General features: G+C 39.3%; 1 protein-coding gene across 4 annotated transcripts in view; it reads right to left on the bottom strand.

Annotated features, from left to right (window-relative positions):
• znf423 (zinc finger protein 423) overlaps positions 1 to 23,580 on the bottom strand; it is a 182,414-nt gene extending 158,834 nt beyond the window's left edge. The window contains exon 1 of one of the 4 annotated variants that reach the window (XM_044125793.1): positions 22,309 to 23,580. In XM_044125793.1, coding sequence (XP_043981728.1) covers positions 22,309 to 22,348 — 40 coding nt within the window. In that variant the 5' untranslated portion in view covers positions 22,349 to 23,580. The remainder of the gene's footprint in view (positions 1 to 22,308) is intronic. The other 3 variants (XM_044125794.1, XM_044125795.1, XM_044125798.1) reach the window with 3 other exon arrangements.
• Between the last annotated feature and the right edge of the window lie 77 nt (positions 23,581 to 23,657).

Below are 23,657 nucleotides of genomic sequence, written 5' to 3'. Positions count from 1 at the left end.
AAAATTATTAGGGTGGTTTAACTTAAAATATTCTTTTGCTGCTAAAATAAGTGAACTCAATTTCAAAATAAACTAGTTTCAAAGTTTGACTGATAAAAATTTATTGTTTAAACTTGAAAGGACTCATTACAGAACAAAAACAGATGGTAGACTCGAGAGGTTGAGCAGCTAATGTTTTCCCTCTGCCTACATCCCCCAGAATGCCGTGCGGTTCTGAATCAGAGTTCAGTAAAAACATTGATATTGATCATGCGTCTACCGCAATATGTATGGCTATTGATTTATTGCCCAACTCTAGTAGAAATTAGCTGAATATTTGGTTCTTTTCCAATAAACGTTTAAATATTTAACTGATTGATTGATTTTTATTTATTCAAATAGTTATCAAATAATTTCTTATTGATACTTTAAAATAATGCAACAATTTAAATTACTTGACTGAAAAGGTAGAAAATGGAAGCAAAAGCACAAGGCTTATTTATTCCTATGCTACACATCAAATTAAACTAAAATACCTCTTCATAAACTATTAATATATATATAAATTCAAAAAACATTCTTATAAATAAAATCATTAAACAGAAACATAAAAGGAAAGAAAGCCAAAATAGATGCAACAGAATTTGAAGCTATTTATTCTTATCAGATATTTTCTCTTTATCAATTTTTTTTTGAAAATTCATGATGAACCAAACTCTACACTAAGTCCATGTTTGTATTATTCCACAATTTAATTCAAACTACAGCAAAATACCTGCTTTTTATCCATTAGATTGATTGATGTTTTGTAAATTCACAAATAATCTCTGGATTCATAAACTTAATTTTGCTCTAAACATTATTTGCATTTTTTTTGTTTGAACCAAATCAATAAACTGGATTTGTATGTTCATAGTTTATATATTGATGTCTAATCTCATTATTTATCTCCCGTAAGGTGACCTGAGTTTTTAGTGCCTGCTTCTTCTTGAGAACAAAGTAATCAGATGCAAAAACATGCATCACACAAGCAGAGGAACACACTCCAGCAGTAACCTCTGCATTACAGCAGCTACAGAACCAAACAACAGCACACTCCTGTCTCTGTAGTAATGAGATGCTACGCTTCATTAAGCACACAATTATACCAGGTTGTCCACAGCGACAAAACACACATTTACATGCAAATCGAACCTGAGATGCAAATGAGAATTTACCAAAACCAGGGTCTGTCGGTCAACAGCAGACAGGAGCCTGGCGTGAAACCAGAGCAGAGATATTAGAGGACTAATGTCTCTGCAAGATCTAGAGAAACTCATCCATGCGTTTATCTTTAGTTGCATTCATTACTGCAACAGCGTCTTCACAGGTCTGCCTAAAAATATCAATCCTGCAGCTGGAGCTGATCCAGAATGCTGCTGCTGGGATTCTGACTAAAACCAGGAAGATAGAGCACATCATCCAGTTTTAAAGTCCTTCCACTGAGAGAACAGACGTTAAAATACTGCTGTTAGTTTATAAATAGCTTAACAAATTGATACATTAAAGATCTGCTGTTGTTGTATTAACCTTCAGGTCTTCTGGTTCTGGTTCTGGTTCTGCAGACAGAGCCAAACACGGAGAAGCAGCATTCAGCTTCTATGCACCACAAATCTGGAACAAACTTCCAGAAAACTCCAAAACTGCCAAACACTGAGTTCTTTAAAACTCGACTAAAAACCCAGCTGCTCAAAGTTACTATTGAACCATAACAAATGAAACACTGACCAACATTTTGATGTGTAATAACGGCACTTGGAAAACTGTGATGTATCAGTCGTTCATTTTTGTGTTTTTATGATGTAAAGCACTTGTTGCTATGCTAATATACTAATAAACTTGACTGATTGATTGATTGATTAACAAAACACCAGAACAAGAGGATTTGAATCCCAATACAAATATGACTTCCTGATGCTTTTTAAAGGAATGTTTTCATCTTCTGAATATCAGGTGACTACAGGAGGAATGAGATGAGAGTAAAGTTGAGATTTCCAGCAACAATCACTCCAGATGTGAAGCCAAGTACCGCGTACAGTGGAGGATCCAGGATCCTGTGGGCCTTGTTCTCTTTAGAAGTTGGGCTCTATGACACATAATAGTGAAGTTTGCTGAGTATCAATGACATTAAGGTCGGATACAAATTCAGGCTGCATTCAAAAGATTAGAAATGGGTCACATTAAGACCAAAAAATGGGATTTGGGTCATTTCAGGCTGCAATGTGAATGTAGCCAAAATCTGGTGGATTCTCTCTGTTTCTTTTCAGCCATTAATGGTTCAACAGACACAAAATTCACCTTTTCCAAGACCATCTCAGTCCTCAGACCAAAACGCTACAGAAAACCTCTGAAGATGAGGAAAAGAAACCATCTGAGGAAGCCCCGAAAACTGGATTACCTAGAGCAGAGATTCCTGGAACGAACAAATTTCCTCATCAGCATCCAGTCATTTGAGCTCTGCAGAGGCCTTCTAACGAACCTTTCACTAGATTGAGGCCATGCTTCATGCTGCTTTTAGACAAACTGGAGTAACAAGCCTCATCCGTTGTAATAAATTCTGGTTCATGATGGTTGGTTTTTTTCCACGCTCCATATTTTCCCCGTTCATCACAGACGATCAGATGGTGGAGCACTGCTACAGCATGCCTCTGCATCATCATCATCAGGTTCTCATGTACAAATATTTACACAGTTGTTGTTGTCATTAATTATCTGCTCACGCTCCTGCAAAGCAAAGCAGCCCAGCCTTCCCTGTCACTCCCATTTTCCTCCTGTGTTTTTAACTCATTTCCACTGTTTACTCCGCCACACACCTCATTTCTAGTTTTCCTTTCATCGACTTTTGCAGAAATATGTTTTTTCCACATCGTGACAGTACAGAATGAGGCATAAAAACATCAAGCTCTTCCACCTCTTCCCACCGCTACTATTGCAGTCTGCAAACACGCACCGCTCCCAGTCAAAAACAACCAATCAGAGCTGTCACTTATGGTCATGTATGCTGCTAATCATAAACAAACCATTTCTCCACCGTCCTGGGAGGCTATGCTAACTAGCCTTAGCATCCGTTGCAGGCTAAGTTATAGTGAACCAGCTGTAAGGTAGCAAAGAGTATCGGTCAGAGGGTGAGCATGAGAGTGATTGACAGCGCTAAGACACTCCTCCTGGCTCTCATTGGTTGGTTTTCACTGGTAGCAGTGAATTTTCTTATGTTACATTGTGACGACATAATGATAATTTTAACAAATATGTGTTTTTTTGTAAAAGTTACATACTGCAGCTTTAACTGCTTGTGATTTCATCCCCTATTAACCACAGCAATTCACTGATTTATATTTATTTCCAGTTAATTTTGCTGGACAGTAAATTGTTGTTTTGAGACCATTTTCAAGTAATATAATGGTAATGGCAAAATAATACAAGAACACATTCACAAGATCAATAATATTTAAATTCTTATAAATATTTAACACTGGAAGTTTCATCCAAAATAAATAAACAAAGCAACAGAATTAACAAATAAAATGAATCCTGGAGTCTGTAAACAAAATTGTCCTTCAGAAAAAAGCGTTAGTTGAGACCAGAGGACCAAACTGAAGATCCAGTTGTTGGTAGAAAGAGAGAAAAAAGAACAATGATAAATAACACCAATGGAAATAATTGAGCTCTTTTTAATTGATCATGTCATTAATTGATTTATTGATTATTGCGGCAGGCCTACTTAAAGCACACAGTAGCTCGCTATAATCTTAGTTTTATCTCTAACTATCCAGAGAAAGCAAAGCAGAGTGAAGGAAATCCTTTGTCTTTTTTCTGTCTAAACAGCCTGCACCCACAGTATCAGGGCCATTTATTCCCAAAGCAGCCTGAGGTTCTGGTTATTCCCACATCTATTTGACGAACGGGTCAGCGCGGCCAATCTTCCGTCAGCCAGGCAGCCCAAGGAGGCGGGACTTTGGGTCAGCGTAGCCAATGATAGGCGGGCTCTCGCCTCAAAGGGCTGCACTGATTGACAGCCTGTGTTGGACGGGAGTCAAGAGGCTAATTGTCATCTGACACTCTCTCCCTCTTTATCTGTCTGTCTCCCCCATCTCTGTTTCTGCTCCCTGTGTCCCCTCTACAACCCGTTTCCTCCCCCATATCTTCCACCCAGACCAGCGCTCCCTCCTGGATCCAGAAGGACTCTCTCATTGGCCAGCCCTCACATCCCTCCGGAGCGACTTTGTGACGCTACTGGCCTGGAGCTGATGCCAATCTCCATCCCCAGCCAGCCCTCGGGGACCACCAGCACCCCCACCCCTCTCCATCTCCATCCCAACATCACAAACTTCAATGGCCTGTGTCAAACACACACACACGCAAACAGATCAACTCAGGGGACGGGGACAGAAGCTGATTAACCAAATACTTTTATCAGCAGTGAAACTGCTCTCTCTGCCTGCCTGCACTCTGCACAAAACAGCCTTAAAACACAAAAAAACATCCCCAACACTGTCACGGGCCAGAAACACCAGGCCACTCAGAGATTTGGGACTGGGCGAGTGTTCGTCCATGTCTGCTTTTGTCTGTGACATTGTGAGCGCGTTGGGGGACAGAGTTAGCAGCGGGCTTGGATGGATGGCAGAGAGGAAGACAAACAAGCACAGAAAGCCTGGCGGACAAGCTCCGTCGCCCTCGCTATCTTTTCCCTTTCCGCTGCCTCTCTTATCACAAGTCTCTTCCCTTTTCCTCTGATTTGACCCAAAATGTTTGAGCTATCTGATTCTGTCTCCAGCTGCGAAGGCAAAGTTGGTTTGGTTGTCACCTTCAGTCAGAGAGATTCGGTTGTACAACTTACAGTTTCCAACCTTTACAGATTTCTTCTGGTTTTGTTTTTCTGTCACATCTATATCCTTTAGCTAGTCCTTCAAATTTTAATCAAATAAAGCAACCAAAGGAAGCACAAACGACTATTTGTAAAAAAAGAGTTTTTAATGTTGACCTATTCTGCTTTTTTGAACATGGCCTAAATCAAACATCTCCATTATTTTTTTGCACATTCTTTGATAATTAGGTTTTAATCTGGTCAGTTCTGTTTTACAGCCTCTTGTCACTTTAGATCCAAATAAGCTGCTGCCAGCCACCCTCAACTCAGCATTAGCACTAGCAAGTGAAAAGGTCTGCAAACAGATGCACAATTACACAACCATACATCTTTGAAAAGCAGAAGTGGAACCTCATGCACAACCAAAATGAATGCAGCAAGTGGTTTCTGCATTAATAGTACCGTAAGCCAAAAGCAAAACACTTGCTTTTTCCAGCAGCCATTGTAAAACAAATCCATTACATAACAAAAAATGGAAATGTAGGTCCCATTTAAGTAAAACAACTATTCAGGTTAACTGTGATTTAAAAGCCAAATCCTGCCAGATATGAATAACTAAGAAATGACCTAAGCAGAACCTATCTGACAACATAAAGTAGGTTTACAAAGTAATTAACCAATTTAGCTACAAACAGGATAATAAGCAAACAACATAATAGTTGGCTAACACAATGGTTAGCTGATGACGTCATAAGCTAAAATGTTACATAAATTAGAAGTTATTAGTTACTAGGCTAGTTTTTAGCCAGTGTTGCTCAATATTTTGGTCAGGCAGGGCAGAATTGTTGAGTTAAAGAAAACCTGTGGGGAACAGATAACATTGTTGGTTTTTTTCCTGCTTAAAACTGAAAATCCAACATTCTAGAAATGTAACATCTAAATTGTAAGACTGGAAGATAAAAAGGGTCTTGGATTTTTTGGACCATTAAGCAAAAGACACATAATGTCCTAATTCTGGAGTCAATTAATTTTCTTTTTCTTGGTCTGCTAAAACAAAACAAAAATGTTTATTCTAAGGAACAAGATGAGGATATGAGTCAATCCATCTGCAAAAAAATTTTTTTATTTTTTACTTAAGTTCAGTTAATAAAGTGTATAAAAGGCCTGGATGTTAATAAAAGTCGATGAATATTTGTGGTCCTATGTACTTTTACAACTGTTTTAAATTGAACAGACAAATTCAAAACCATCTATAAACTTCACAAGATAAATACCTAACATGTTATTACATCTGCAAAGTTAATAAATTTAACTATTTAATCAAAAGCAGTTATGTTGATGAACTTTTATTTGCATCTGGGATTCTGTGGCTATATCTTAAATTGGAATAAAACTTTAACTGCTGTTACATTTTATTACTGACAGGAATAAAATTTACATTAATTTAGAGTTTAAATTGACCAGATAAAGACAAGAAGGTGAAGAATAGGTTGAAGAAGAAAGTTAGGAGGTCAGTGGTGATAAATTGTGTTGAACTGAAAGATATTAAAACCTAAAACATAGAAAGAAGCTTTTATTTTGCTTAAGGGTTGGCTTATTTTAGCTCCATCTCTTATCTGTACCAAACAAAAGAAAATAGTGAGTATTTGCAAAGCTTTATAAATGCAGAAAGCGCTCCAACACAGAACAAATCTATGGAGTACAGCACTCATTTTCTCTCTCACACACACGCTTACAATCAGATGAGCACAGAGTTGATGTTCAGGGCCAAACAACACAGCTTGAGTTTAAAGAGCCTCTCTGATCTGACATTTGTTTTTCTGTCTGTCAGAGAGCGAGAGCGAGAGAGAGAGTGGCGGGAAGAGAAATCGATCACAGGAGCAACGTGAAGAGGAGGGGAAAGAAATGAGGTGGAGGACTAAACTTGGAACAAGACGGTTAAAAACGACAAAGGAGTTGGAAAAAAATGAAAGTAAAAGAGAGAGAAAAGGGAGAAGCGACACAAATATCAAATATCAAATACAATGTGGTAAAAATGATAAAAATGTACGCTCAATAACAAATCCAAGGTTTTAACTAGAGCTGCAATTTCAATTATTTTAGTGATTGATTATTCTATCAATTATTCTTGCGATTAATCAGATTTAAAAAATTGCCACATTCTGGATATTTTTCATTTCACCACTTAAGCTTTTTAATATTAGAAATACATTAAAAGATACAAATAAACAAACAATAGATAAAAAAATTTCAAAATGAGAAAATAATCATTTTATTTCCTAAAATGCAAAAAATAGCATTCTTTTTGTGAATTTGAACTGGGTGAAGCTAAAACTGCATCTTAAGGAGTTTTGTTGTTGTTCTTGTGTCTTAAATGAAAAGTGTATTTTTTTTGTATAGTTTTAGCTTAATTCCTGCTCTAAGTATGATTTTCTTTCACCAAATTACATTTGAGTGCAGTTAACAATTTGCCGATTACTAAATTAGTTGACAATTATTGCAATAATTGATTCATCACGATTGTTTCAGAACCAATTAAAACATATGAACAATGTGGTTTTACAGGGTTTACGAGGATTAAAGTGTACAAAACCACAAAACACAGAAACATCTCTGCTAAAAATGCAATGAAAAAGTTCCAGAAAATAAATATTAGCGGTGTTGGTTTTAACAATTCATGATATTAAAATAGATTTTAAACTCTGATTATTGTTACTGTAAGTACTCAAATACAATCTCATATGCATTACATTGTTTTAACATACATTTAACAAAATAAATCATTCTGAACTGTTTGGCCGTGGAGGTGCACTTGTACTATCTTTTATCAGAACTGAAAATTTGTTTTTCATGCTTTTTGAAACGGCCTTCATGAGATAAAACAATGTTTTAAGTCTTTTTATTTTCAGTTCTTCTTCTATTGTCTTTGTATTGATCCATGTGTTTGAAATAAATGTGAAGAAGGTGAAGAAAAGTACACATGTGAGACAGGAGGAGAGGTGAAGGAGGGCAAAGAAAGAAAAGAGAGGGCAGCAGGAGGAGGAGGAAAGCATTCCTCTGGAGCACCTCCACTCTGGGGAAGCCTCCAGAAATAACTGAACTAGAAGACACCCCCACCTCCCAGTAAACACCGCCTGCATCCACCAGCACAGACTGGGCCCAGAGCTCACCGTCAGAACACCTCAGCTGCAGCAGATCGCACACACATATGCAGAACATGAACAACGAGGGCAGCGAGGGTAGGAGGGGAACATAATTGCTTTCTCTTGTAGCACAGGCTCAGGAGTGCTTTTTGACTGAAGACACCAATTTCACGCTAAGGCATTATTTAGCTTGATACAAACTTGATTAGGCTTTAAGGGCGGTGAGACAGAGAGAGACAGAGAGAGAGAAAGGGACCGTCGGAAAGGAAAAAAGGGAAATAAACAGCTTTGTGTCGCCGGCGGACAGATTAACTCGCTCGTCATGCTCCTTCTGGGAGAAACGAGGAAAATATACACACAGCACAGCGAGTGTGCGCTCGGAGCGTGCCTCGTTGTTTGCTTTATTATTCTCCACCAGTCTTATAATCAAATATGCTGCCATACTTTCTATTTTTAAATTGTTTTTTTTGTTTTTTTTAAAGAAGCACTCAAACTGTTTCAGCTTGTTTGTATTCTTTCTCTTAGGAAAACAATATCTTATCAATATTTTGTCATAAAATGAAGATAAACCTTAAAATCCTTCAGTGGAGGCTGGTTGTTGCTCAGTCACAGATAATGAAGGAGAAAGAGACTAAAAGCCTTTTCACACAGCTTATAATTTTTTAATCCTTCCCTGCAGGCATTGAAGCACGAGCACAACCAAGTTTAGTTAAACTCACTTGTTCTCCATGCTGATGTCTACAGTTAAGGAACAGAGATTATGCATGTATTTAGCAGTAGCTGTGCTTCCATTAGAAGTAAAATTGCGCAATTTGACATTTCAAAAATAAATTTAATGGAAACACGTCAATTTAAAAAAATTCTTGTTTTCAATAAAACGCTTTGCCACTAGGATGAGGTGGTCCTTTGGTTCATCAAAATTAATGTATTACACAAAACCACGATGGAAACATTTCCACACGTTACAAGTCACATGATCAACAACCGGACGTTACTACTGGTGGAAAAGAAGTAGAAGTCGACAGGAAGTGGTAGGAGGACGACAGAGTAGCATGTTTTTTACTAACTTCTGTCGTGAACAAACTTATCCACACGTGATTTCTTGTTTAAGAAAAAAAAGCTCCCATTGCAAAATTGTGCTTTTTTTTTTTTACTTTAGAAGAACATCAACAATTTTTTGCACACTTTTGTAATGGGAACACAGCTACTGTTATGCTGCAGATATTTAAAAAAAACCGTTTCAAACAAATAACCAAAAAATATGGAGGGGATATAGCAAATGACAAATTTGTTTTATGATGAGTAGTGACCAAAAAGTCAGTTTTCAAATCATGGTTTTGTTCATTAAAGGTACCTGATCGTGTGTGAATAAGTAATTTCCTCTAAACTCACTAACTGGTTGTACAGCAGTACAGAGCAACAGCTGCCATCAAGGAATGAAAAAAACAAAAAAAAAAACAAGTGTACTTCGCTACAATGCTAAAGCTTTGTTCAAAATAAACAGGAAATAGATTACTTTGTAGCAGCTAAAAACTTTTACCATAACTTTTGAGAAGAAATACATTCTTTTCTTGAGTTCTTTTAAAGTTTAGTTGGGTTGTTTCTGAGTTTCCACAGGGGTTCAAAATCCTCATTTCACCCCATTTTCCACTCTGATGCCTTCGAGTTCAGCAGACAGAACAAGTTTGGTTTTGAACCTGCATAATGTCCACAGATACTGAGTCCTGCATTAAAACCCCACCAGACAGTCTGTTGTTCTTCTCCGCAGTCTCCTCTTTTCATTTTGTCTCAGATGGTGTGAACTTTTCATGAGAGCAGAGAACACACTTCCTCTGCTGATATAAACCAAGTCTTCCAACCTGAGCAAATCTTCACTGTAGACCTGCAGCAACCATGATTTCCATTTATACCCAGAAGTTGGATGTTTCTTAACTTCTAAATCCAACATGGCAGCTGTATTTATAAAAGGCTGCCTCAGTTACAGACTTATTGTTTTTTAGTTCTGTGGATACAACTGTAAGTTTCGTAGGCAAATTTCTTTTTAGTGCTAAAAACAGAAAAGCCAATTGTTAATAGTTAACCTGGAAATCTCACACCTGAGACGATTTTATCCTGAAAACGTGAAAGCTTTTAGTGACGTCATTCCCAGATGTGAGTTCTGAGCATTTTTTAACATTTTTAATCATGAACTACAACAGACTTAATTGTTTTCTATGTGAAACAAAGATTATGTTTACACAGCGAGAAAATGCAATCTATATGCAACTTTTTCTAACGGCCCAATTTCAATGTTTTCACCAAAAAAATTCTATTTGTGCCACTTCTATATGTGACACTAAATCGAATATATATCCAACAGTTTTCAAAACATCTGCATTCAGAACAATCACGTCATGTTTTGTCCAACTTTTAGATTACTGGACAATAATGTAAAAGAAATGCATCTTAATTCTAAAGTCAGACGCGATAAATCTGGACGCAGAAAATATAGCTGAAGGCCCTGAACCCATCCTCTGTGTTAGTAATTTCTCCAAATTGCACCAGAAATCTGTGATGATGAATCTCATCCAAGTTGAGTTTGCATCATGCTTCAGGAAGATAATCATCTTTTTTTCCTCTTAATCTTCCCACCATTTTCTTCAGTGATGCTAATCATTTGTCAGCATCAGCAATCATGTAGGTCAAGACAGAAAACCTGATGCTCAATCATTCAAAGTCAAACTATCTGAAGATTATATTCTGCACATATATCTATGAACTCAAAAGGTAATTTTGATCATTTCAGATTTAGGCTCATCTATTAATAAGCTGTTGGTTGCTGTAGCTCAGACTGGTAACAAAACTTTCCATAAATAAAAAAACAAACGATGACACACATTTTTACAGAATTTCCACCTCTAAATCTTTTCCTGAAGCAAACTGCTCTGGTTTCAGCATCATTTCCTAATCAAATCTGAAATGATCTTCTGTAAATTCATTTGGTTTTAATATGCATGCTAAAAAAAATTACTTTATAAAAAAATTTGGAAAAATAGCTTTGATTAACAGTTTTTCCAACAAATAAGAAAAAATCTGCAGTAAGTGAGTAACTTTTCAAAAGGTTTGGATGCTGCTGCCATCAGGAGTAACTAAGTTACTTTAATGTGAAGATGTAATTAAGTATGTATTTCTAAATAGTCCAGATTTTGTTTTTCAGAAAGAGAAGTATTTTTCCACAATTTTGTTCGTGTCTCCATATGTTTAGAGATTATATAAGTAGGTAAAAAGTTAAATTAGATACATTACGAACAAGAAATTCCCTAAGAAGGTGAAGGAACTCTCAATTTGTTCCTTAGGTTTTTATATATGAACCAATGTTTCTACATTTCTTTCAAACTTAAGCAAAGGAGGAAATTAAAAAATAGAAAACTTAATTTACAGACACACGTCAAGTCTTATTTTTCACCGAAACAGTTTCTGCAACATCTTTTTCAGCCAGGAGCCTCTCTGCCTCTCGCTGTTTTACTCTTTCTTTTCTCCTGCTGCAGCTCGCTCCATTGTAGGCCTCCCAGCTGGACGCCGTTGCCTTTTGACTGGGAGGTGAATGGAAAGGAGTTAGAAAAACCAACTGAAGACTCCAGTGCTGAAAGGAAACATCGGTGGGTCTATAGCGGGGCGCGCTCTACAAAGAGCTGGGAGAGCGCTCAATAAAAAGCAGAAACACAACAGAAGCAGCTTGTTCTGCAGAAGACTCCCCACTCCGAGGACAATGAAGATTAGTCTGGGTCCCAGCCCGGGTTCTGGGCGTTTTGGGGGACTGTGTGGATGCTTCAAAATGTATATGTATGAACTAAGCAAATGTTGAAGTGGCAAGACTGGAAACAAAAATGTAAAATGTTGGAATCTCTTTGGGTTGTGAGCTTAAAAACTGGTGGCAAATGTTAAAAGTCCTCTCAACTCCTCACCCAGCCTGAACCGTCTGACATTTCAGTCGTTACTCTGGTTGTAGATGATTACAGGTTTAGGCCAGGAACTATTTATTTGTAGTAATTTCTTGACTAAACCAACCTTTTTTGTCTTACTAACATTGAAAGAAACATGAGGTCCTTTCCTCGCGTTTCTTGTCTTTGGTAAAACAAAATCTTAGCGGTTGTAGGATTTCTCTCTTGTCTTTGGTAAAAGACCACGAGTCATTTCTCCTGCTAGGGTTAGAATCGTGTTTGTTTTGGTTGTATTTACCCAGAATGCCCTGGGTTGTAGTCCGCTTCCTGCTTTTGGGGTGGTCTCCATTCCGCTTCCCATTCACATACACATTTGAACCGCACCAGAGTTCACTTCAACCAAACTGAGACGAAGGTTTGTAGGCAGTCCAGAGTTCAATGTATTTGTTCGGATCAGAGTTTTATGTATTCACGCTTCCCCACACAAATCAGACTAAATTAAAGCGGACTAAACATGGCTGGTGTGAATGCACCCTAAGAAAAGCAAATTCCCTTTTCCCAAAAGTCCTCCTTTCATCAACATCAGTGTGTGGCACAGAGAGAGGAAGAGGAGTGCAGTAAATTCATTATGCATCAGCCAGGTGTGCAAAGAGGAACTGCTAATTGCCCCTCCACTAATGTTTAATGTACAGAATATGTTGGGATGGGAGAGGACAGGAAGGCTTAAATTACTAAGAAGTTGTTAGAGAAATGGTGCAAATCTGTCCAAAATCCCAAAAATTCAAAGACCGCTACAGATATTTACAAAATCACCACTCTAAACGTGAAGAATTTACATCTTTGAGACTAAAATAAAATAAATATTGCCTTTATGCACCACACTAACATCTTACACACTCAAAGACACCGTTTCTGTTTGTTTCAGTGTGTGTTTGTTTCCAGGACGTTGGGGACAGGGATGGTGTTCAGGTTCAGTGAGTTTTCAGCTGATAGACAAGACTAGCTAAGCCGTTACCGTTGGCCTGGTCTGCTGGTCCCGCGCACTTGCAGCCGCCCAACCGCACCAGGTCGGCTGCTGATAAGGAGATGTGCTGGCATGATGCACACCTCACTGAGGAGCAAACCAGATCAAACTGGTACGGCATTTTCTCATCCAATATTTCAAACATCTAGTTTACGTCACACCTTAAATCTAATTATTTGGAAGAAATATGAAACGACTTCATAATTTATTTGAAAATTGTCATCTGCAGCAAGCACGAGCAATCATCACCAAAGTCTGACAGGGTGCAGACATTAATATCTATATTTACTAAAGGTCTACTTTGATACAAAATAAAATGTGCAGTTGCGCACACAGAGAAAAGTCAGATTCCCTCTGGAGAAACTTTTATCATTAGATGAAAATATGTTAGTAGGATTCTCTGTAAGTCGTTTAAATACAAAAACACCAAACCAACTGTTGAGCATGGTGGAGGCAGCATCATGCTATGGAGTTAATGGGAATAATGAAGGAGCAGAACTAACTGGAAATTGTTCTCAAATTGACAGATAGATGATTTTAACCTGAACACAGTTTAGTTTTTTTAACAGGACGATGATCAAAAACACGTTTCAGAACAGCTAAAACAGGCTAGCATTAAGCTTCCAGAATGGCCTAACAAAAGCCCTAACAGGGCTGTAATACCTATTTTTAAGTCACATAGTGACATTTTACAGCACTAACAAGTACCTTCAGTTGTAAAAAAAAAAAAAAAAAAAAAAAAAAGCTGTACATATAAAATGTGCTTTAAAAGAAACTGACTTAGAAATTGGGCCTCTGTCTCTTTAAAATTTCAGCTCTTTCTGAAACTCCACCTCCAGAAAGTCATCACAACATGGCTTCTCTACTAACCCTATAACAATGTTTTAACCAGCGTTTCACTGAGATGGAGCTCCTATCATGAGCTCAGCAGGTGTTTGCTAATTGCTGCTGGCTAGTCTAAAGGAGCCGATTGGTAGAGCCATGGAGAAGGGCTGTTCTGCGAGGTGGGAGCCTGTGAGCTGCAGCTCTGAGGAGGAGCTGTGTCCCTGAAGGCGGAGCTAGGTCCACCCAGCCGTTTGCTCAGGGGAATGGTTGCCATGGAGATTAAAAGATTTATCAAACATGCAAGAGAGAATCAAAGCAACACTCTTGGTTTGTTTTAGATAAAGGAATAACAATAAATAAAACATGAGATAAGGGCCAAAAAAGTAATTTTACATGATACTTCCCCTTTAGAGATCTGGAAGTTAATTCTGCAAAGAACAGTAATCAGATACCCAGAAAAATGTGTGGTACAGGTACAACTTGCTACTGGAAATTAAGCAAAATATTAATGGGATACATGTAGATATACCAGCCAATATTTCTACCCTAAAAAAAGAGCAATTAAAATCAAACATTAAAAAAGCCAGATGAGTGATTTCTGATTGGAAGTGCAGATATCTGATATCTATCTGATATCTGCTTAAATCTCAGTAGTCTCTGCTTTAAAAAGCGTTATTATAAAGATGTTGTTTAGACTGGTTTTTACTCCTGAATAATCCATGAAATCCTTTCCGGATCTGCTAAAAGAAATTTAAGAGTGACTACTTTCAATATTCACACATTCACTTTGTTTTCTTCCCAGAGTGAAAGAAGGCCTAATCTATTTAGGTATGTGTTACTCTCTAAGCTTTCCATTGTGGAGTAATTTGGTTCTAATTGAGCGCAGATCCACATGAGTCCATTACATTCAATTCATGGTGCCGCTGGGCTCCACCAATCACCAATTACATTAGCTTGTTTTGTCCCGTTTATCAAAGAAAAATAGCAAAAACTCAAATCCACCCCCTGCTGAGGAGTCAATGGAATTTCTAACAAAGCTTTCAGAGAGCCATTTAATGGTTCAGCAAGCCTTAATGCAAAGCAACGACAGGCTTTTTATACAGAGGCGACACGTGCAGCCGTCACAAATCCGTTCGAAAGCAGCGCTAACGCTAAACGAGATGTTTTAAAAAAAAGGACACACAAAGCAAAATGCAGCCTTTACAGTGCTGTTGAAACTCAGACGTACCTGTGAAACACTGCAGCCTTCATGTAATCAAAACCACATGTTGGAGGTTAGAGTTTTATAAGGGCGGGTTGCCCTGTGAAAGAGTCCGCGCTCTGCCAAAGGGTGACATTAAAGACCCGCTGATGGCAAAGCCAGATGGAAGGAGGAAGACAGACAGACAGCAGATCTGTGCTGAACACACCATCTTTGTGTGACATAATCCTCAGCCTTTGTAGTAAAACACAAGAACCGTGAAACGTCTTTCCAAATTAAACTTACTCTCAGTGCTGGATATTAAATGCTATTCTTGAACTGGCTTCCAACTGAATGTCATTTCTAAATAATTTAATTTCAATATGGCGTGTTGTTGTTGCAGTTATTTGGCTCCTGAGCTGTTAACTAACAACACCAGGAAAAGAATAATTACCATCTCAGGATGGGTTTATGCAGAAGAGCATAAGGTCTTCCACAATTTTCTTGAAACTGCTTTTCCACTTATTTCAGTACATTATCAAAGTCTTTCAAGACTCGGAGGGGCTAACGTTTTCACATGTTTTAAAGTTTTAAGTGTTTTATGTATGGGAGACAGAGATGACAATTTCCCTGAGGGTTGAGAGAATTTCCTTTCTTTCCATTCATCATTCATTGAAAAACATTCCTAAACTCCAGAGATGCACAAACACAAAACAGGAAAGTAAGGAAAGGGAAAACTTTAAACTGTCTGGCAGACAGAAAATAGGATTTTAACACCAGCAAAGATGAGTTAGCTGAAAACTGGACCTATAGCAGATGGTCAACTATATTTTTACTTGACAAACTAACAACCATTAATTTCAGTTGAGTCAAACTTTTACTAGATGATAAAAGTTGTGCTTAACATTGCAGGTGTTGATTTAGCTTACCAACCTTAATTTAGCATTGCTTAACTATATTTAGCATCCCATAGATAGATTTAGTTAACCAACCTTAATTCTGTGCGTAAGAATTAACTAAAGTACAAAAAACTTAAAAACTACTATTGTAACTAAGCTGAAACTAGTAAATACACTCAAAGTTAATTAAAACTAACTGAAGGTTAATGAAATACACCGTGTACCAAATTATTATTCAAGTAATATTTTCTCAGATTTTCTGAAATGGTCAATGCAAACGATGGTCAGTATAACTTTCAAGTCATGAACTATTACAGTATAAATCAGATTTTTTTTTTTTCTCCAAAGAGTTTTTGCGGCGCTAGTGGCTCATATTTTTGCGACGGTAGGCAGACAGGAAAAAGGGCGAGGAGAGGGGGGAAGACATGCAGCAAAGGTTTACTGAACAAAGCTCCCCATGAAAACAGTATTTTTCTTCAAAAATAAAAAACCCAAAATGCACTCTTCCAAATTATCATGCACAGAAGACTTTCTAAACATTTTATGGATTATAAAGAACTGCAAACGGTCATTCTTTGAATGTGCAGCATTAAGTGTTCACATGTACTAAAATCAAAAGCCATTTCAATCAAAAATATCTCAACAGACCGAGATACATGTTAAAATAAAACCCCTTCTTTGATATCACAGCACAATTCTTGCATCCATCAAATTGAGTTTGTGGAAAGTTTCTGCTTGAATTTGTTTGCAGGATGTCAGATTATCATCTCCCACAAATCTCTTCACAGTACAATAATGCTTCAGTTTTCAATACATATCTAATGTTTTCAGACCTTGTCATACGGCACTACACTATCTGATGATTTTCGTCAGCAGAGATCCTTTCTCTTTCCCATATTGCTTGAAACCTGCGGCCTGCTTAATAATGTGGAACATCCTTCTTAAGTAAATGTCCTTTAATTGAGCTCACCGGACAAACTAATCAACCAGCTCTCTGAAATTAATCATAGTGATTCGAAGAGCCCTGACACACAATACCATCTATAAATTTAGTAGCACAACAAAATATTTAATCTTTATGACACTTAAATCCAATTTGCATAATAATTTGGAACACGTTGTAAAACCCAAACCCTGACTTGACCCAGCAATGATCTATAAATGTGTACATTTAGACTTTTTCTTAACTACTGACTATCCTGTCCAAAACTTGACTAATATAATTCATTCTCTGCTAAAATACAAAGCAAACAAAGTGAAAGAAAAAGGATCCCAATGATGTAACTCTGCTGAGAATCTATGTTTACACTAATCGGTAATCCCTGACCCTGTTTGCATGTAAGCATGGAGCAGAAAGAGCGGAGAGCAGGAGAAGTAGGAAGAAGGAGACGGAGTGATGTCATTATCCCAGATCCCTCCAGCAGCAAATCCAACCACCACAGAAATCATTTGGCTCCAAACAAACAGTGGAAAACAAAGCAAAGAACAGCTAAAAAGTGAGCGCCCGCTCCGGTCTTCCCACTCTCCTCCATCTCCCTGTCACATGCGCTCAGCTCCCGTTTAATGTCCTGCAAATGAAGCGGATTTATTAATGTGTAATTAAGTAATAATCATCACTACATAATGCATGAGAGACTCCAGGGGCTGAGGGCTGAGAGGGAGAGAGAGAGAGATAGCAGACGCAGAATGAGATTTCTGCCTTCCTCGCTTCACTAAAGACACACATTAAAAACGGATTAATCCACTGAAATAATATTTAGATAAGAGGGAAGCGGAGCTGGCTTTCATTTCTTCCTCAGGCTCATCCCTGCTTTCTTTTTAACCCAGGAGCTCCATCATCGCACCATTAGTCCATGTTCAATTAACAGACAGCAATTAGTCAGGTCCCGTCCCTGCTAACAGGGTCTAATCGCTGCAGAGGTTCGACCGTTCCACCAAATCCGTCAAACAAACCTGAGGACCGCTGCTCATCAGCACGTTTCCAAACATCTGACCGCATTTCTTCACGCTGAAATTCTGTAAAAAAGACGAACCGTCATGTGGGAAGAGGATGGACTGATGAAACAAAGAAAGCCCAATATAACACAAGTAAATATGCCTCATTATTTCCATTTCTTTGAGGACCTATTTCCAGTAAATACATAAACCACATCTATCCTTACTATCCTTATTAACCAAGACTTTTTAAATTACATTTGCAGTTTCTACAGACAGAGTGAAAGTCCTGACTGATGTAAAGCTTTCTGATAACTTGACCAACATCTCATTCTCTCAGGCTACCAGGGAAAATGTCAACTAATAAATACAGGAATACACTCTAATCCTGCTATGGATTCCTTAGAGCAGCTGCTTATTACTTAATTCTCATAATAATAATATCCAGAGAAAACCGGACGTAGATATTGAAATATGCATTTAAGTGCTGATGCACATTATTTTTATCTTTTCAAAATGTAAGGAAAATTTCTGTAAAGATGTGTTCATGTTTAAAGGAATGCTGCTTTATAAAAATATAACTTATCAAATAAAATTCTGTCTTTTTGCTTATAGATAAGATATGAATCATAATGTAACACAGTGACCGAAGAGTGAGACACTAATTTGTCTGATGGAAAAGAATATACCAAAGTTCGGCCTGCACAACATTAAATCATAATAATTATGGCAATATCTATATTTACAATCCTAAAGGTCTACTTTGATACAAAATCAATCAGATCTGCATGACCATATTATATTAGATCAGCTGCATGGACGTTTACTGTCCTTCATTGCACCAAACAGACTTTTCAGGAGCCAACACCAGTTCTTCATCAGATCAAAATGTTCAAGGTTCCTTGATGAGGTGCTCGTTTTAAGGTTATCTTCATGTATTCTTCAAACTTTAGCCACAATTCATATTAAAATAAACAAATTGGATCAAAGTGCATGCTGCTGGTTGATGCATTTAACAACTGAAAATGCAGGAAGTTACAAGCTTTTATGCATTTACTGAGCAGAGAAGAAAGCTCAGTTTTAAAAAAGAATAACTGATATATTTCAAGTTCTTTGCATTTATTCTATGATTTACAATATATTTGACTAAAAGACATTGATTAGGATTAGAAATGCACTGATCAGCCATTTTTTGGCCAACACCAATCTCCAATTTGAGCCCTGATCAACCGATTCTGACCAATTATGATGCATTCTGAGCTTCAAGTCTATGATCGAGGTGTTGGTTTCTAATTACAGAACAAAATAAAAAAAATTCAAAACCGTTTATGCATCAAAACATGTTGCAAACATTTGAAGATTTTTAATCTAACTCAAATGTGCAACAAAGTACCTGCTGTCAGCTGACGAGAATAAACATCAGAAACAGTGATGCATTTAATGAACAGGAGGAAAATACATTTAAAGGTTTCAGTATTTAATCAAACAATGAAGGGGAAAATTGATCGATTCCAGTCTCTGAGAATTTACTTTTATATTTCATTTCAAAATGAAAAACAGAGTGACAAGTGTAAAGTTCAACAATTATAAATGTGTGTATTATCACGGCGCTTTTGATTCACTATTTGCAAGCTATTGGTAACATAAATGTTGCACTTAATACATAAACAACCCGAGGCAAATTATATTATTTGATACAATATAGAGAAGCACTTTGGAAAGAGGAGTTTGGTGGGATGAATCTCATTAAGACCTATGCAGACAGCTTTTCTATGCAGCTTTAATGAAGGATGACAGAAACCTGACAATATTTCTGCTATCTAACCTCACAGTGGTGAGTGAATGATCTGTTTCTGATCGGGTCGCTGTGATCCGGTCCGGACCTGCAGTAGCAGCAGAGACGGCCGAGTTGGGATTCTGCTGCTGATGCTAAACCGGTCAGAGTCGGGTGAGCAGGTGAAAGACAGGAGAACATGAAAACACAGATAATCCCTCGGTGATGCCCACCTCACCTGCTGCACCCCTCCTACATTTTACCCCTCACCCCCAACCTACTTTCCTCCTCCATCTCTCTCCCCCTGAACCCCCCCGCCTCCCCCAACACCCCAACACCAGGTCGTGCCAAGCTGTCAGAGGGGCAAGGTGCGGACGGGAGATAGCAAACACACACAGGAGTACACAAAAGACATGGTGCTTAAAGGCAACACAACAAGGACTGTATTTGCAGAAAACACACAGATAGAGAAAGAAATAGACCGAAAGAGGGAGAGAGAGAGAGAGTGTGTGTGTGTGTGCGTGGGTGTGTGTGTGTGTGTGTGTGTGGTAGTCGTCTGCATCGGCTTTGCCTCGCTTCGCTCCGCTCGGCTGCTTCACTGAAGCTAAGCTCTGGTTATCCAGGCTGCTGAGACCTGCCGGCCTCAACAACGAGATCCCACTTCCAAAAACATGAGTGCAAACACACACACACACACACGCACACCCCCCATCCCACACACACACACACAAGACCTATGCAGACACACACACACACACACACACACACACACATGCACGGATCCACTGATCCAGACGGGATGCAACAACCATCTTCATCCCATCTCTCACATTCTGATCAGAGAGAAAAACAGAACTGTAGATTCTCATGTTCTCCAGATCTAAACGTGACATTATTTAATGAGTAATTCTGTTATTTTACATTAATGATTTTTGTTTAATCTTTATTGGAGACTCTTCAGTCCAGCTGTACATAAAGTTTCAATCAATCCACCCCGATTTCCTTACTTGTGAGAGATCTGTGACTGGCCGATACTTACATTTGAAGCCGATCTTATCCACCTCAGCATAAAGGCTGACAGACCCGCACCAGGTCACGTCTGCATGTTTACAGTTAACAATAATCACCCCGCTGTTGCCCACTCAGCAACGTTCTTTCTCTCTTTAGCGACATTTCAGACCAAAAAAAAAAATCTGCGTCGGCCAAAATCAGGATCAGCAGGTCAGGCTTTTTAAAAGGTGCAATCAGTGCACACATAGTTAAAATACAGAAAAACTAGCAGCGTTTCCATTACAAACTTTGTTGATATTCTGCTAGTGTAAAAAAGAAAACACAATTTGACAATTGTGTTGTTTCTATTAACTAAGAAATGCAATTAAAATCACATGTGAATAAGATTGTTCCCGCGATAAGTCATCATCCTCTCACCACTTCCAGTAGTCCACTGTTAGCATCCCTTTGATTTTGTGACTCATGTGATTTAAAAAAAAAACTGTTTCCATTGCAGCTTAGAGAAATAAACTAATACATCCGTACAAAAGCTTTTTATCAAAAAACTTGAGTTTTTCTAAACTTAAACTATGTAGTCGATGGAAACGCAACTACTGTTGAAGGATGTGGACGATGTGATACATTTTAAACCAGAATCAGATCCATGCAGGAATCAACACAAAATGAACCAGTTTACCCAGGATTCCTGAGGCGGCTGTGGAAAGCAAGAGCTGCCACCGCCGATCACATCTTCCTCCCTACGAGAGCTAAAAAGCAACAGTTTTAAACCGTTTTCCTGCACACGCGAGCCGCAGTAGAAAGACATAAAAACCACAAACCCATCCCCGAGGGAGTGCATTAACACGTTCTGTCAGATTCCTGCACAGCACATGCAGCCTCCACTCTAATGAGGACTGAATGAAAAGTGTCCCGCCTCAAAGCAAAGGCTAAAAACCACCAAACATCCACAAACAAATATCCAAAAATCCTGATTTATAATGAATACCAGGAAGGCTTCATGGACACAGGAGGAAGAAAGCAAAAGAAAAGTGTGGATGGCTCTAGGAAATAGAGGAAAAGGGGGGAGGTGGGTTGGTGACCACATGGTCGGACAGTCCCGCTGCCCATCTGGGTCCCATAAAGGAAACAGGGAGGCCAAGGACACCACATGCCCCCCCTCCACCCCGCCCCTGCGTGATGCCCACTCAGCCATGCACTGCAATGAACGCCACTTCATGACGATGGCGGAAAAATTCACGCCTCGTTTAGCAGCAAATAAAACTTATTTTTCAAACAGAAACAATCAATTTTATCGATGTTTAGATACTAAATATGCGTGAAAATAGCAGTTATTAGACTTAAATAAGACGGAAAACCTTCAAACCGTTAAAATATGCGCTTTTCCATATTCTAATAGCCTCGTAAAACCAGGAATTTTTAAGAGTAAATAAAAAATTGGGATTTCTACTCTAATTTGATTTACTTAGTGAACCACAACAAGTTAGTGTAAAAATAATAATAATAAAACAGCCCACACTGTCAGAACAATGATCCACCCGTGTCCGCTAATTAAAAAAACTATTTCCACTCAGTCAGGTATACGCGGACAGGACTTGCTTCGTTTTTTATTTTCCACAATCTGATTCAGTAAACTTCAGGTTTTAAGCCTAGCAGCTGTAGAGCTTCACACAGCCTGCTTACAGCCCTTTGGGGGAAAATCAACTTAAATTAAATTAAGAGTCAACGCTGCAGCGGCACAAACTCCGGTTCCGCTCCCAAACCAGCACTTTTCTTACCTTTAACAGAGCGCGGCTTGGCCTGTTTCCGTCTGGACATCTCGGCTCTGCGCTCTGAAACCTGGATTTTCTCTAACTGCTCTCGTTCCGCTCCTGGTTTCAGCTTCCCATGCAGGCGGCGGAGCAGCCGGGCTGTCCTTTCCTCTTCCTTCCTCTTTTTCTTCTTCTTCACCTCCACCACCTCTTCGCTGCTTCTTCGCCTGTTGCAATGCGGCAGCTTCGGTCACTGCCGTCAGTCCGGCCACAACGCACCGGGAACGGGAGACAGTCAGCTGCCGCTGCTGCTGCGTTTTGTGGGAGAAGCGGACACAACTTCCTCGCTCGACGCGACTCCGACAACCTTGATTTTGTTTCTTCTCTTCGCCTCGCCGCTGCTGCCGCTCGCGTTCCGCTTTCTCCGACCTCTTCCAGCGCTCGCGGACAGACCTGTGCGCGAGCTGCCACCCACGCGCGCGTCCAAAAAAAAAAAAAAAGAAAAGAAAGGGGGAAACACACCAACCAACACCTGGACAGGACCTCCACGCGCTGCGATAGAGAGAAGTGACAGCCAGCACCTCGTACGGATTGTTGTTTTTGTTTTTTCGGGTGTTTTTTTCTATTATTTTCTATCGATTGAAGCGCCCCTTCTTCCTCCTCTCCTCTTCCTCTCAGCTTCTTTAGTTTGGTGTCACTGTTTCAGGCTGTTCTGGTTCTCTTCCCCCCACCCCTCCAGGAGCCGAACCGGCCAGAACCGTCCGTTATTTCTACTCTAGGTGTTGTGGATCTGGTGGCATGGACAGTGCGCTCCTTCCCCCCTGCCTCTCCACCCCGAGGGGAAAGCTGCTTTTACAAGCCGTTCTGTTTGTTAATATTTCCTAATAAACGGCAGGCTGATGTTTGGAGCGGTCTAACCCTGCGCTAGCCTCTGTCTCCCTGCTTTTTCTTTGTCCTGACTCTGGCTACCAGCCTCCCTCCTCCTCCTCTGCCTGCCTCTGCTGGCGGGGCTGCGGCGCAGACACACATAATAAAGCCAAGGCAGGCAGTGCTTGGCTGGAAATGTAGCCGCGTCCCAGCAGGGGGATGTGAGAGAAGGGTCCCGGCGGGGGAGCGCTCTGATCCCGCAGGGAGCAGCTCGGCACAGCCCGGGTTGGCTGAGGCAGAGAGGCAGGAGAGAGAGAGGGAGAGAGCGAGAGAGGCAAGATGGGCAGAGGGAGGGAGAGAGGGGAGAAAGGAGAGGAGAGTTATGCAACAGCGGCGAGCTGTGGCCAAATGGCGCAACTGCAACTTGGAATTGAACTCAACAGAGCAGGGGCGTCAAACTGATTTTCATTTTTGGCCAGAGTTGGATAGTAACTGGTTACATTTACTCG

Source organism: Gambusia affinis, linkage group LG08 (assembly GCF_019740435.1).
Source record: "Gambusia affinis linkage group LG08, SWU_Gaff_1.0, whole genome shotgun sequence".
Taxonomy (NCBI): Eukaryota; Metazoa; Chordata; class Actinopteri; order Cyprinodontiformes; family Poeciliidae; genus Gambusia; species Gambusia affinis.
This window is presented reverse-complemented; position numbering and strand designations above follow the sequence as displayed.